The sequence below is a fragment of the Micropterus salmoides genome, unplaced genomic scaffold (assembly GCF_014851395.1).
Source record: "Micropterus salmoides isolate LMB-PRFRI ecotype aquatic unplaced genomic scaffold, ASM1485139v1 Ms_hic_scaffold_4, whole genome shotgun sequence".
Taxonomy (NCBI): domain Eukaryota; kingdom Metazoa; phylum Chordata; class Actinopteri; order Centrarchiformes; family Centrarchidae; genus Micropterus; species Micropterus salmoides.
Window position 1 is genome coordinate 6231288 of NW_024043372.1, and position 15221 is coordinate 6246508.

General features: G+C 39.6%; 1 protein-coding gene across 1 annotated transcript in view; it reads right to left on the reverse strand.

Moving 5' to 3' along the window:
- Positions 1-12813, reverse strand: part of ripor3 (RIPOR family member 3) — a 32739-nt gene extending 19926 nt beyond the window's left edge. Inside the window, exons 1-7 of the mRNA XM_038696926.1 lie at positions 12785-12813; positions 9398-9496; positions 5890-6045; positions 3869-3947; positions 3732-3755; positions 3568-3621; positions 2997-3146 (exon numbers count right to left, since the gene is read on the reverse strand). Coding sequence (XP_038552854.1) covers positions 2997-3146; positions 3568-3621; positions 3732-3755; positions 3869-3947; positions 5890-6045; positions 9398-9496; positions 12785-12798 — 576 coding nt within the window. The 5' untranslated portion in view covers positions 12799-12813. The remainder of the gene's footprint in view (positions 1-2996; positions 3147-3567; positions 3622-3731; positions 3756-3868; positions 3948-5889; positions 6046-9397; positions 9497-12784) is intronic.
- Between the last annotated feature and the right edge of the window lie 2408 nt (positions 12814-15221).

A 15221-nucleotide genomic window follows, 5' to 3' on the forward strand; every position in this document is an offset into this window, starting at 1 on the left:
CAGGCTTAAAGGTCATCCTATTTGGACTTGAAGCTCATTAACTCTAAAAGAACATGTGACTAAGTGTGTTCTGTATGCATGTATCTTAGCATGTGTGCATCTGTGTGGTAGAGAGAAAGAAAGACCACAAAAGAGAATCAAAAACCTATTTGAGTAGTAAGGAAATGAGTAAAAGACAGATTTCAAAACATTGAGGGGTAGACTGTGAAAAAGCACATGTGACCATTTGAAAATGAGAGCGAGTGATGATGTTAGAGCAAAAGACGACAATAAATAGATTTAACTTTGTGAGTATGTGTTGGAAACTGTTAGATGGGTTTGAGAAAGAGAATAAATGTTCTGCAGCACCATATGACAGATAGACAGACCGACAGAGAGAGGGTATGAATGAGTCTTCAGTTGTCTGTTAATGACCCTTAGCCTGCGGCTGCAAACAGAAGAATCACTGTGGGACCATCACTCACACACCAGATTATTTCTTTTGGCAGCATTGTGACCATTAGTGGCGGGTGTTGGCCCTCTGCTGTACAGAGAAGATGGATACGGGTATCAAGATTCTGTTCTCAACTTTTTTCTGTGGTCAATTTTGCAGCGTCACCAAAATGCAAACGTATAAAGCATTTTTCTGTTATTTTACTGTGGATAAATTTATTCAGTTTCCATCAGGATGGATTCTCACACAACTACAGTATTTTATTTGTGACCACCAGTGTTGGGCAAGTTACTTCCAAATTGTAATAATTATAGATTATTAGTTACTGTCATTTGAGAGTAATTAGTTATATTACAATTTTACTGTCTCTGAATTGTAATGCTACTTTTGCATTACTTTCACTGCTATTTAATGGAAGCATTAATCTGATGTTCCTACATAGGTGGGTTCTAATGATGTGCAGAGTTGGATGAAAGAGGATAAATTGTCTCCCCATTAATAAAGACACTGAGGTACTGCAGCATAACGTCACTGATTACTTAAATCTCCCGACGCTCAGGATGAGTCAGGATGAACTGACATCAGCCTCTCTAATCACAAAAGTAAATCATTAAAGAAACACAGTGAAATCTATTTACGCATGATCCATCAGGGGAACTACCGTCTTGTTAAGAGGAGCCGAGCTCCCCCGTAGTTTGCACCCATGCCTACAATCTTGACCATCGGATTCCAGCAACAGGAAATAACGTTACTCATTTACTCATGGATTTGTTTTTCTGGTGCAGAAATGTTTCTCGGTGTTTGTGAATTATTAAAAAAAACAAAACACCTCTTAATTTTGACTTAAAAGGCGTTGCAATGCGTTACTGAGATTGTAACCGGAACACTAGTACCGATTTTACCGAAAACAGTCATGTTCAAACTGAAAGCAATACAGTTTCAGGTTAGCAGGAAAGATTTTTAAAAAAGAAAACATAGTGCTAACTTGTAAATTCCCTGTGTTTGAATTTATGTTATTATTTTGACTGCCAGGTTACTTATTATTCTGAAATATTTTGACAGTGAGTTACTGTTGCATACCACCCTTACATAACGCTTTTACTCCCAGTGAAGTTTTACAGATATGCTCTCCCTAACCAGCTCTGCGCTTCACACTAATAAATAGATACACTCAATCACAGTAATGACTTGTACGGTTTGAATGAGCTTTAATGATTGTGAAATATCCCTCAGCCCTGGTTATGCCCTGGAAGTTGTTTGCAGCAAGAAAAGTCATGATTTTGTACCTCTGACCTGCAGTAGAAAATGTTCAGGTGTTAATTTCTCCTGCATACCATCTGTTACACAGATGCTACTTGAAAAGACCACTGAGACGAGTAAAATTGAACTTTACTGACTGTTTTATAACATAATAACTTTTTATTGACTAATAAGTGCAAAATGATTTCAAAATGCTTAAATACTGGACTTTAACAACTGGACTGAAACATTAGAAAGCCTTGATATGTGTGTGGTTGGATGCTCGACTTGTTTGGGGCAGGAAAAGAGACAGGACATTGACTTTTGGTCATTCATCATACAGCCCATGATGTCACTGTATTTAGTTGTGTTTCAGCCCACTGTGACCTATGTCTGCTGCACACCTGGTCAGCTCATGGCACAGCAGTGATTCATGTGTAACACAAACCGCAGCAGAAACACATTGCAAATGAAATAAAACATGCTCTGTAAACAGAGAATTATATGTATGTGCTTATTTAAATTTTATTTCCAGCATTAGAATTTGGACCTAAAATAGTTAATTTGACATCTGGTTCAAATATAAAACAAAATTCAAAACTCTGTGATGCAATCTTATCATGTATGTCTATTCAGTTGTGTTATAGCTTTTGTTGCAAACAAGATTACAGTGAGGTGATGCGTGATTGGGATTAAATTTAAAGTTGGTTTGGACACCAACTTAATGTCTTTTAGACCGGGTGCCAGCCATGAGATATTTTTTTGGAGGCACTGTGAAGTGTAATTTACACCGTGTACAATTACAGGGCATGTTTTTTTTTGTTCAGACCTGAATTTTTTCTCCCTATTTCTCTCTTCACCCTCATAAATCAAGTGTTTGCTTCCTTGTTGAAACAAGAGACAGGAATGTGTTTTTTTTTTTTTTAAAGACAACAACACGAGCAAGAAACAATGAAAGCAAGAAAGCCCATATTTTATCCAGCCCCTATTTCATGGTGGATTTTTATCAAATTGAACCCTAAAATGTAATGGTTTACCTTTTGGGGACTTGTGTTTTGTCCCCAAAAGGAAGGCAACATGAGAAATACACACACACACACACACACACACACACACACACAATCCTGACCCTAAACCTAATTCTATCCTAAGTCCTTTGAAGTTGTGAGGATAGGCAAGAAATATTCTCCCTTTCCCAAGATGTCCTCACTCTGTTAGTTAAAATCTTGTTCTGGTCCTCAATATGTAGGAAAGTACTAGCACACACACACGCGCGCGCACACACACACACACACACACACTTTGGTCCTTGCAGTAGGCCTACCTGCAGGCTGTGTCTGTGGTTGCGATTGAGCTCCAGCAGACTCTCTCTGGAGGCTCTGGTGGACGGGGACAGTGAGAAGGCTCTCTTCATGTTGACCGCTCCCTGACACAACCTCCACTGGATACAATACGTCTCATAGAGCTCCTCCACCTGCAGAGACAAGAGACAGAAACGACGAGATACTGAGACACGCCGGCTGAGAGGAATGCGTGTTTGGACAGAGGGCAACACAATCAACAAAAAAAACATTTATTTTCTTTTTTTCCAGAAAACAAACAAGATTGTTCGACTAAAAAACTTGGCTGAACTTTGGATGACTGTTTAATGACACAACTAAAATGTGTTTTGTTTGTTTCTGATTGAACTGATTTTGCTGCATAGCACGTAAAAAAAAAATAGGTTGGCTCAAAATGTTCAAAGCCATTAAAAGTTTTCTATATCTTTAATTTGAAAGACTGCAGAAACTGCTTTTCCCTAAAATATCTGGAGAACAGTCGTTTCCATCACTTGATCACCATCATCTCAACCTAAGATCAAACACTAAAATAACAACTTGTAAAATGTTTTTTACCTTGCTGATTTGAAATTCTAATCTTCGTATGTATCTCTCCAATGCTCTGATCTCCTGTGAAAGCAAAACAATGATAGCTTAGTTTATGGTAATTTATTTTTATGATTTATTTGAATTCAGTCTGGAGAGAAAAGGCGTATTTGTGGCTCTGTTGCAAAGATTACCTTCTCCAGATCATACAGAAAGGCCTGGAAACAGAGAATATACATTATCATCATTATAACAATAAATCAACCCCCCCCCCACACACACACACACACACACTTTCAGTTCTCTCTCTCTCTCTCTCTCTCTCTCTCACCAGTCGGGAGTTTCTCTTGGTCTCTCTCTGCTGTGAAGACAGGAAGTCCATCTCTGCCTGGTGACCTTCCAGGAACTCCCTGCAGACAGTCACATCAGCAACAAAAGTGATTCATACTGAAATGTCATAACATTTGAAGCAGAGCTGCAGCAGGCGTAATGCTGCCTTCACTTAATATAAAGTCCCCACATTAACCATTTTTCAGCTTGTGAAAACATCTACTATACAGTGGGTACGGAAAGTATTCAGACCCCTTTAAATTTTTCACTCTTTGTTTCATTGCAGCCATTTTCCAAAAATCAAAAAAGTTCATTTTATTTCTCAGTAATGTACACTCAGCACCCCATCTTGACAGAAAAAAAACAGAAATGTAGAAATTTTTGCAAATTTATTAAAAAAGAAAAACTGAAATATCACATGGTCATAAGTATTCAGACCCTTTGCCGTGACACTCATATTTAACTCAGGTGCTGTCTATTTCTTCTGATCATCCTTGAGATGGTTCTACACCTTCATTTGAGTCCTGCTGTGTTTGATTATACTGATTGGACTTGATTAGGAAAGCCACACACCTGTCTATATAAGACCTTACAGCTCACAGTGCATGTCAGAGCAAATGAGAATCATGAGGTCAAAGGAACTGCCTGAAGAGCTCAGAGACAGAATTGTGGCAAGGCACAGATCTGGCCAAGGTTACAAAAAAATTTCTGCTGCACTTAAGGTTCCTAAGAGCACAGTGGCCTCCATAATCCTCAAATGGAAGACGTTTGGGACGACCAGAACCCTTCCTAGAGCTGGCCGTCCGGCCAAACTGAGCTATCGGGGGAGAAGAGCCTTGGTGAGAGAGGTAAAGAAGAACCCAAAGGTCACTGTGGCTGAGCTCCAGAGATGCAGTCGGGAATGGGAGAAAGTTGTAGTAAGTCAACCATCAATGCAGCAATCCACCAGTCGGGGCTTTATGGCAGAGCGGCCCGACGGAAGCCTCTCCTCAGTGCAAGACACATGAAAGCCCGCATGGAGTTTGCTAAAAAACCTGAAGGACTCCAAGATGGTGATAAATAAGATCCTCTGGTCTGATGAGACCAAGATAGAACTTTTTGGCCTTAATTCTAAGCGGTATGTGTGGAGAAAACCAGGCACTGCTCATCACCTGTCCAATACAGTCTCAACAGTGAAGCATGGTGGTGGCAGCATCATGCTGTGGGGGTGTTTTTCAGCTGCAGGGACAGGACGACCGGTTGTAATCAAGGGAAAGATGAATGCGGCCAAGTACAGGGATATCCTGGACGAAAACCTTTTCCAGAGTGCTCTGGACCTCAGACTGGGCCGAAGGTTTACCTTCCAACACAATGACCCTAAGCACACCGCTAAAATAACGAAGGAGTGGCTTCACAACAACTCCGTGGCTGTTCTTGAATGGCCCAGCCAGAGCCCTGACTTAAACCCAATTGAGCATCTCTGGAGAGACCTGAAAATGGCTGTCCACCAACGTTTACCATCCAACCTGACAGAACTGGAGAGGATCTGCAAGGAGGAATGGCAGAGGATACCCAAATCCAGATGTGAAAAACTTGTTGCATCTTTCCCAAAACGACTCATGGCTGTATAGATCAAAAGGGTGCTTCTACTAAATACTGAGCAAAGGGTCCAAAGGGACCAAACTAGCTAATATAAAGAGTTAAACCTAGCTCCACCTCTAGCAGCTACAACAGTAAAATCTTACTTACACGTTAGTGCATCCATATTAAATCCGCATCTAAAAATTGTGGAGGAGGATACTTTTTGATACTTTAAGTACATATTATTGATAAGACTCCTATGCTTCTGCCTTCCTTTAAATGTAGGACTTTTACTTGTAATGAGGGTATTTTACACTGTTTTAATGGTACTTAAAGTAAAGAATGTGAGTACTCTTTACACCAATATAGGAATTATTAAAATACTTAACCACCATTAATATTTGATTACATAATTTAGGTCTTATCATCATCATCATCATCACTGTTCACTAGTTTGCATACTTGAGTCCTTTGCGTAGCGCCTGGAAGACCTGGTCAACCTGGTCTGGCTGCAGAGACAAGATAGCTCCACCCCCTCTGCTCTGAGACAGGTGCATCCTGGGAGATTTTCCTCCTGCCATGGCTTTGGAGCGGAGAGAGTTACGAACATTGGATGGCCTAAAAACACAACAGACAGAGTGAGATAAGTTATTCACTTACATTATTATTATTATTATTATTCATTCAGACTTAAAAGTGAGGATTGTTTTATATTCTGGATTTAGTTTGAAACTTTCCAACTCAAATATGAATATTTCATTTACTTCAGTTATTAGCAATAACTGGTGAAAGGAGGGGTTGCCAAGTATTTAATATATTACGAAGCTGTTCTCAAAGATGACAACATGACGATGCAAGTTTGACAAAGAGATTTATTTAAACAAGTCCTACAAAGCAGACATGAAAATACATGCTTTGTCCTTTTTCTGATTTGATGCTGGCAAGACGACATAATTTGTGTGTGCCTTCATAAAATGTTAAAAATCACTGTTAAATAAATAAATCAGTTGTATGACCTGACATTACCGTGATTAAGGTTTGGTTAAGTCAACAAGTCAAATCAAGTCAGGTTTATTTAAAGCGTAAAATCACCCAGTACATTTTACTTTAGAAAAAAACAGACATTTGCAGAGTTGGATAAAAAAGTTTAATATAAAAAAAACAGATGATAAGATTCCCACAATAAAATACAATACATAATGATAAAACACCAAGATAATAAAGAATTATACAATTAAAAGAAATCATAAAATACCCAGTCCTAACTATAAGCCTTATCACAGGACGAAAAAACATCCCTAACTAAAAACATTGCTAAAAATAAGTTTTAAGCCAACTTAAAGATGCTGGTTGCTTCCCGAACACAACCAGGGGTCTGATACACAGCCAAGGCTCCCACTCTACTTTCTAGAGACCCTCGGCACTACAACTTACCCTGCATGTTGGGAGCGCAGTGTTCTAGCGGGCAGTAAGGCATAATCAAATAAGATGGTGCCTGACCATTAAAGGCTTTGTGTGGAAGAAGAAGAAGTTTCAAATTCAATTCTAGATTTTACTGGATGCATAATGTCTTTGTAGTTTGCTTTATGTGGGAGTTAAAAGACATGTCCTGTTAAAAAACGACTTCCTAACGGCGGAGTTTCGGCATAAACCCAACTTTTTTTAGGGAAAGAGTAAAAATTACTACTCAAGTTAGGGGATCAGGAAGTGAATAATGCTCTCCCATGGCCAACATTTTGTTTACCCATGTCTATTGTCCTATTGTCTAAATACACAAACATTCAGTGAGCGAGTCTTTTTGGATCAAAATCATGTAAATGATAAATACTGGAAAGATAAAAGCAGTGATGCCCATTAAAATGCAAAAAATTAGAGATTCTCAAGTGCAATGAGAGAAGATGGCGTGTTTTGGCCATCACTAAGCAGGCACTTTGGGTGGTGGCACACAGTGTTTGTATCAATACACACGTCTGTACAGTGGTTGTATCTGCCATATTTCTCACCAAATAAAGCTTCAGTCAGATTTAGCAGATGTCCTCTGTAATTATGGACTCCGCCATAAAAGTGTTTTCTTGGTGTGCGATATTTGTCGTCCTTGTCAGTGTGTGTGGTGCGTCTGTGAGGTTTTACGGCCGGGCCGCATCATGTTCCTGTCACCATCAAAGCTCCATAATGAAGAAAAGACCACATGCTATTATCCTGTCAGGGCAGAACACAGTGGAGACGCTCAGGACTGAATAGAGAGTGTGTGCGTGTTGAATAGTTAGTGTGTTTTCGAATGTGCGTGTGTGCATGTGTGTTTAAGATAGAAAAATCACAGGAAGTGCATTCCAGCTCTGTGTTTCTCAACGTTTTTCCTCTCTCTCTCTGTCTGTCTGTCTTTCCCCTGGGACTGACAGTTGACTGTGTTTTTGTTGCTCATTCTTTCTTCATTCAGAAATAACATCTTCAAAGTCTGTGGTGCGTTCACTGTCTGCCCATCAATGAAGAACAGGCTCGTCTGAGGGTGAAGGGATTTCCCTCCACACAACATGAGACAGTTTATCTTCAAGTACTTTAATCTTAAAAGGACAATAACCAATCTATTTTCTCTCTTTGATTGTTCTACTGTATAAAAAAAAAAAAAAAAAAAACTACTTCCACTGAGAGATGATCTATTAGAGTCAACATCAGGCCAGAATCTCATCAAAGTTTTCAAATCGTAATTTCACTGAGCTGAATACTCTGGTTCATTCATCCTGACAGTTATGGGAATAAAGCTTTTCCTCAAACACTTGCCTCCTTACAAATGTTTGTTTTGTTGGATTAGACTGCACTTGAATGAATTAAAATATTTATTGCAGGAATTGTAAAAATGTTATCAGGCGTGAACTAGATGTAGACAGCAAACAATGTGCCACCATTGTCAACAAAATGTTTGTGATGTGAATGAGACTGAAGTGATTAAGTGAATTAAATATGGGCATGATTGCAACGGCCACAAAAAACTCAGACACTGCATACGGTGTGGAGCAGCTCATTCAAAATGATAAACATTTTAATTTATATGTTATGTGTGTGTGTAAATTAGATCGATGTAGTTTAGCAGTGTGGGAAAGGGGGACACTTGCTGTAACCTTGAATGAGTTTTACTTTAAGTTGGTGTTGAAGACCGTTGATAGAGTTTAGCTTTTTTGGTGTGACATTAAAAAGAGTTTGGATCGTCTCAAACATTAAAGAAATAGTTTGCTTTCTTGCTAAGAGTTAGATGAAAAGGTTGATACCACTCATGTCTGTACGATGATTATGTAGCTAGAGCCAGTTAGCTTAGCATAAAGAATCGAAACAGGGGGAAACCACTAGACTAGCTCTGAACAATGGTTACAAAATCTGACTATCAGCACCTCTAACGCCGAACAATGAACACATTATTTCTCAGCAAGAAAGTGAATTATGTTTTTTGTCTGCTACAGAATACATATCTGCTCAGCAAATCTCCATCTATGTAGTTAAAAACTTTTCATACATCCAATCAAATCACTTAATTGTCAATAGTTTTCGCATAGTAGCCTGGGAAAAGTTCACTGCTAATGTGAGTTGTCAAGCTAGATTAGCTATGAGCTGATTAATCTAATTAACTATTAGCCAATTAAGATAATTAGATTAGATGGTGTGGTCCTAAGAACACACTGCATGACATGTAAGCTACATCACACATTTATTTACTTTTTCCCCTCATTTCCCTACTGGAGCTCAGCCTGCCAGCTGTTGTCAATCAAATACAGACACAGAGACGCCCCTCTAACCGGCTGAGACCGAAATTATATTTCCCCAAAGATCTTCTGTCTGTCTGTATTGTAGGAGTTGATGACTAAACAACAAAGGCCTCTTTTGTTCCTCCTTGTCATTTATTTAACACTGAAAGGATTTAAGGTAACGAAGTTGGTCGTCATGCTTGCGTTCTCATTGGCTGTAATAGTGTGTCACTCACCGTCGTCGTCCAGTTAGAGAGCTGAACCCGGTGAAGGAGCGGCTCCTGTGGACTAAACCTCCATCTGAGGGAGAGTCAAATCGCAGCTTCACCGACATCCTGGAGATTGAGACAGAAAGTTATTACAGGTGCGATGAGTAAAATATGAAATCATCTCAAAAATAATCCCCAAAAATGTTTTTTTATTTATTTATTTATTTTATTTACAAATCTTTATTTAGATATTTGCGTAGGCAAGAGTAGCTGCTGAAGCCAAGAGTGTGAACTAGGTCTACTAGGTCAACGAAACGTCTTCGAGTATCTTCAGCCAAATCAAGTCGCCCTTGATTTTAACCCACTCTGGATACTTGCATTATTGTTTTTTTATTTCATCATTTGTTAGTGTTGTTACCGTTTGTGATTTCAGCTTTATTGTCTATTTTCACCTTGTTCTTTTTTTCCTCCCCACTTCTAGCCAACACAGACACCCGCAAACACTTATAATCATCAAGACCACCCTGACACGATCGAGAACAGGATAAAGGATACCGACATCTCTGGGACACATTAACAAAAGGAACATCCTGAAACAGACACATGCGTGCAGATACTGGTAAACAGAGGGCAGTTATATATTTACATATAAGATTGGAGCCTGTGTAGCTCAGATGGCAGAGTGTCAGATTTATAGCCATGCTAGTAGCATGTCTCTAGGGATGGTGATGGTCGGTGCACCACATTGGTTCAGACTGAAATAACTCGACAACTATGGACTTACATGAAATCAATAGGGTTAAGCCTGATACCTCTGGTGATCCCTTGACTTTCATCTTTCATGTAAAATATCTCAGGATTGGTTCTAAAGTCTTTACAAAGAGTCATGGTTCCCAAATGATGAATCCTAATGACTTTCGTGATCCACTGATTTTCTCTCTAGCACCACCACCAGCAAGTTCTCCTTGTTGGTTTTGAGTTAAAATGTCTCCACAGCTGTTTATTAGTTGTGACTGACTCTTTAGCTTTTAAAATCTACCATATCTTTTAAAGTTGTCAGTGTCGTTCACCTCTGAGATGCTAGAAGTTCCTCTCTTATTTCTGCTTATAATGCCTTGCCATTGAATGTGTTCAATTAATAGCGCTGTTTTGACAAACTGCCTTGAACAGCTACTTAAGTTCAAAACAAGAATGTTCAGAGATTTTTTGTTCCACATGATGGATAATTATAACAAGGGAGTGTTAGCGAAGGAAGTCGTTATAGTTGTGGCTGACTGTGTCACTAACTTCATCTGCATGAAATAAGATTCATGCCGCAGAAGCATTTCATTTCATTCTTCATAATAGTGAAGACAAAACTAAAGTAAAAAGGTGATCAATGATGAAGTACAGGCAATATTTACTTAAATAAATTGAATACATAGGTGCACATGCTGCAATTCCACAGAAAAATATAACATAATATTACAATGTGCCATCTCTGTCACACACACAGAGTCTGGATGCCATCTGCTCAGTCTTTCATGCGTTTCCTGTGAACACTGAGTTCATTTGAAGCTAAAACAACGACATTGCATTGTCTACATGGTCATCAGCTGTTCCAAGTTACTTCAGAATGAGTCTCTGTTAAAACTTTTGGAATAGTGGTTTATAAATCCGGTTATGTCTAATATGGGGGAAAATAAGATGAAGCATTGCCCAAGGTTACTCATTCAACATCTTCAGCCAGTCTGTTGATGATGTGGCTCAACATCATGAATGTACAGTTTTTTGTCATTTCCTTGACCTCATTTTTATTCCTCTTTTTTTTTGTTGTTAATTTCTGTGGTTTTCATGTTCAAATCTGACCTGGTATGAAGTTGTTGTCTGGCTCAAATAAGCTGAATCAAGGTCATCTTAGCTCGGTTTGCCTTCCCAAATGACTAGGATTTCAACCAATAGCATGACAGAAATATGCTGCCATAGCTCAGAGTAACCCAGTTTGGAGTCCTGACCCAGATTGTAAAATACACTCTGGTCCTGATGCCAAAACCAACAGAGTCACCAAGCAACCACACATAACACAGAGTGATGGAGAAACCAGGTCTGATCATTGAGAACCAAAGTCAGTAAAGTAAAATCTGGTTGCATGTTCTGCTGGTAGAGGAAGCCAAGTGTATTTTCTTTTACAAGGATTATCATATTTTTTATTTTTCAAGTTGAAAGATAAACGTGTTTGAATTGGAAGTAGCCGTGTCCAGTGGTGGGTTGCTTCACCCTTCTTTGAATCGCTCTCAATGGTAGGTGTAGACATGTCAACCCCAAACCTTGTCCTATTATTATTCGTCTCCCTCAGTTAATTCTGCAAAATGTCAGTCCACTCAAATTTGACTCAGTCATTCAGGCGTACTTTGGTGATCCCACTAGCATGACTGTAAACTCTTAAGTCTTATTATCATACCAGATACCTTGACTGAATGATTACAGTACACAGAGCCTCGGTGCTGTTTTTGCATCTCTGTACATGAGCCGTTATCAGAAGATTCAAATCTGGCAACCATGCATTTCTTATTATAACCTTCATGCACAGATGCATACACTTTAAGAAGAGCCAGACTTAGGGAGTAATCAGCTTAGTCACATTGCGCTGAGAGCAGCAGAATAACATATCCAGTCCTGGCTGAATGCCACATTAACCAGCTGAAACAAACTATGTGGAGAATGTAATACACATCCAAGTATCAAACAAGCATAAAGTCTATTTCTGTTGTCACAGACTACATCCATCTCTGCCTGCCTGCTCAGATGCAGTCTCTGGATGTAGATGCAACATTTTTAACATGTCAGCTTCAAAATGCAGCTGTTTAAGTCAATCACATCATACAGTTGTCTCGTTTTACTCTCATCGCCTGAGACAAATGTCATAGTAGCAACACATTCTGACAAACCTCTGAATGTTTCAGTCTGTATAAATAAACTAAGTTCAGATTTTTGAGATAGGTGCAGTAATAAACATCAAGTTTTTCTCTTAATGTTGTTTGTCAGAGACAGGAGGGTAATCATTATAAACAATAATATAGACAATATAATACACTGCAAATGCTCCAGATCAATCCTCCTCAACATGTGTGGAAAACAAAGTGTTTAAAATTCTGACACATCCTGTAAATGAGCTGTTTAAAGGAACACACACGTGCACAGCTGAAGAAAAACTGCTTACACTGAGAGAGACCCACAGCAGGAAAAAGAAATAGAGCAGAAACAGAGTGAGAAGTTACATTTAACTGCAAGCAGAGAAAAGTGGGAGAAAGATGTCACTAGCAGCCCTAAATCGAGTTCCCTTCAGCTAATTTCTTTTTTTAATTTCTGCTATTTGGTCATGATTAAAAAAAAAGAAACTTTCAAAAGTAATTCTGTTAAGTCAGCTGTTCCTACCACATCCATCCCATTTCTTTCCAATCATGTTTCAGACCACTTTCCAGGCTTGTTTTGAAAAAACAGCACTTCACGTACTTACTTTTAGACATTTTGCTTATTCAATTTATGACTTTAGTTTTAGATGCTGCTGTTTTCATTCAAACTGGCCCTGCACCAGCTGATTTCACTGATGATTAATTAGCTGCTCGTTGGCTGGAGGTGTGCAAGCCGCAGACTGCAGCTGCTCTGAGGGTTTGGTTGGAATAAAGACCTGCAGCTTCTTGTTTCATCGAGACTGAAAATGACTGAATACAACTGAGAATATGTGAAAAATGCATAAAAAGTAAATGTTCTACTGATGTGTAGAACAAAAAAATTGAATAATATCTGGAATGTGATCAAATGTGAAATGAGGGAGGCACATTCCTCAGCTGATGAAAATTCAGGGGGGGATGAAGACAAGTCTGTGTGTGTGTGTGCGTGTGTTTTGAGGGGTATCTGGAGGGAAAGCTGGAGTGAGAGCTGGTCTTAAAAAATTAGCCTTGACCTGCAAGTGATTTACGGGTTCCCATGTGGTGAGGATGTGGGAGGTTGGGGCTTGTGTGTGCGTGTGTTTGTGTGTGTGTGAATGTAAACATTTAAGTGTTTCTTCTTGTGTGCAAATGTGTGTACTTGTGTTTGTGTGTTTGCCACCACAGATGATGTACAGGCCCCTTGTGAGGGTCTGCTGCATGCTCACAGCTCTGTAGCCAGACCAGACACTCACGTACGCACACACACACTCTTACACACACACACACACACACACAGAGTTCCAAAGTCCATGTAAAACTCAAACATAAGGAATTGATTTTCTTTCTCTCCTCCCTCACAGGGTGGGGTGGTGTCTCAGTGTGTTTTTTACATGTGGTCTTATTGGTAATCACTCCTCTTCAGCTCGGCCTAATTAGCCTCATTTCTACTTCCACATTTGCCTGGTTCTCACTCTGTAATGATCAGTTCCTTCCCTCTGTGGGGCCAGAGCCATCCAACAAACAGGTTTGTGAATGATGGCAGATTCAAAACTCCAGAGGCCTGGGAAATCCTGCAAAATCAATGAGCCTCATGCAAGAACCACTGGTATATACGAACCCATTCTATCTGAATGGGCACATACATGCATTTACATAGAAGTGATGTTTCGTGCACAAGTTTGTGCAGCGAAGAGAGTTGAAACGGACTTCAAACAAGAACAAGCCAAACAGAAAAAGAAGACAGAGAAGTTTAGGATAAGAATAACAATATGTTTCTGCTTGAGGCCCAATACAGTGTTTCCCAAAGGACTTTAAGAGACTATGGTGGGTGGACCTTGGAAATTTTGTACATTTTAAAGTTAAATGTATTAATTTGGTGCAAAATTAAGAGGCTATCTATGAACTTGGTACGCTTTTGAACAATGTTGTCCTCTAATAAACTATTTGATCATAAACCCATTGTATAACTATAAATGGTGATCAAACAAAAGTATTTTTTCCCCAAAAACATAAATCAAAGAATAGAAGATAGAATAAGTAATTTCCCTAACATTTTATTTTATTTATTTTTTTACTTTTATTGGACATATGTAATGTTTTTTATACACTGCTCAAAAAAATAAAGAGAACACTTAAACAACACAATGTAACTCCAAGTCACAGCCCAACACCGTGCAGGACGAGAACACCAAGATTGGCAAATTCGCCACTGGCGCCCTGTGCTCTTCACAGATGAAAGCAGGTTCACACTGAGCAGATGTGACAGATGTGACAGAGTCTGGAGACGCCGTGGAGAACGTTCTGCTGCCTGCAGCATCCTCCAGCATGACCGGTTTGGCAGTGGGTCGGTAATGGTGTGGCACAGCCCTCCATGTGCTCGCCAGAGGTAGCCTGACTGCCATTAGGTACCGAGATGAGATCCTCAGACCCCTTGTGAGACCATATGCTGGTGCGGTTGGCCCTGGGTTTTCTCCTAATGCAACACAATGCTAGACCTCGTGTGGCTGGAGTGTGTCAGGAAGGCATTGATGCTATGGACTGGCCCGCCCGTTCCCCAGACCTGAATCCAATTGAGCACATCTGGGACATCATGTCTCGCTCCATCCAACAACGCCACGTTGCACCACAGACTGTCCAGGAGTTGGCGGATGCTTTAGTCCAGGTCTGGGAGGAGATCCCTCAGGAGACCATCCGCCACCTCATCAGGATCATGCCCAAGTGTTGTAGGGAGGTCATGCAGGCATGTGGAGGCCACACACACTGTGGTTTCTTTGATTTTGAGTGCGACTTCAAATCCAGACCTCCATGGGTTGATAAATTTGATTCCCATTGATAATTTTTGTGTGATTTTGTTGTCAGCACATTCAACTATGTAAAGAAAGGAGTATTTAATGAGATTATTTCATTCATTCAGATCTAGGATGTGTTATTTTAGTGTTCCC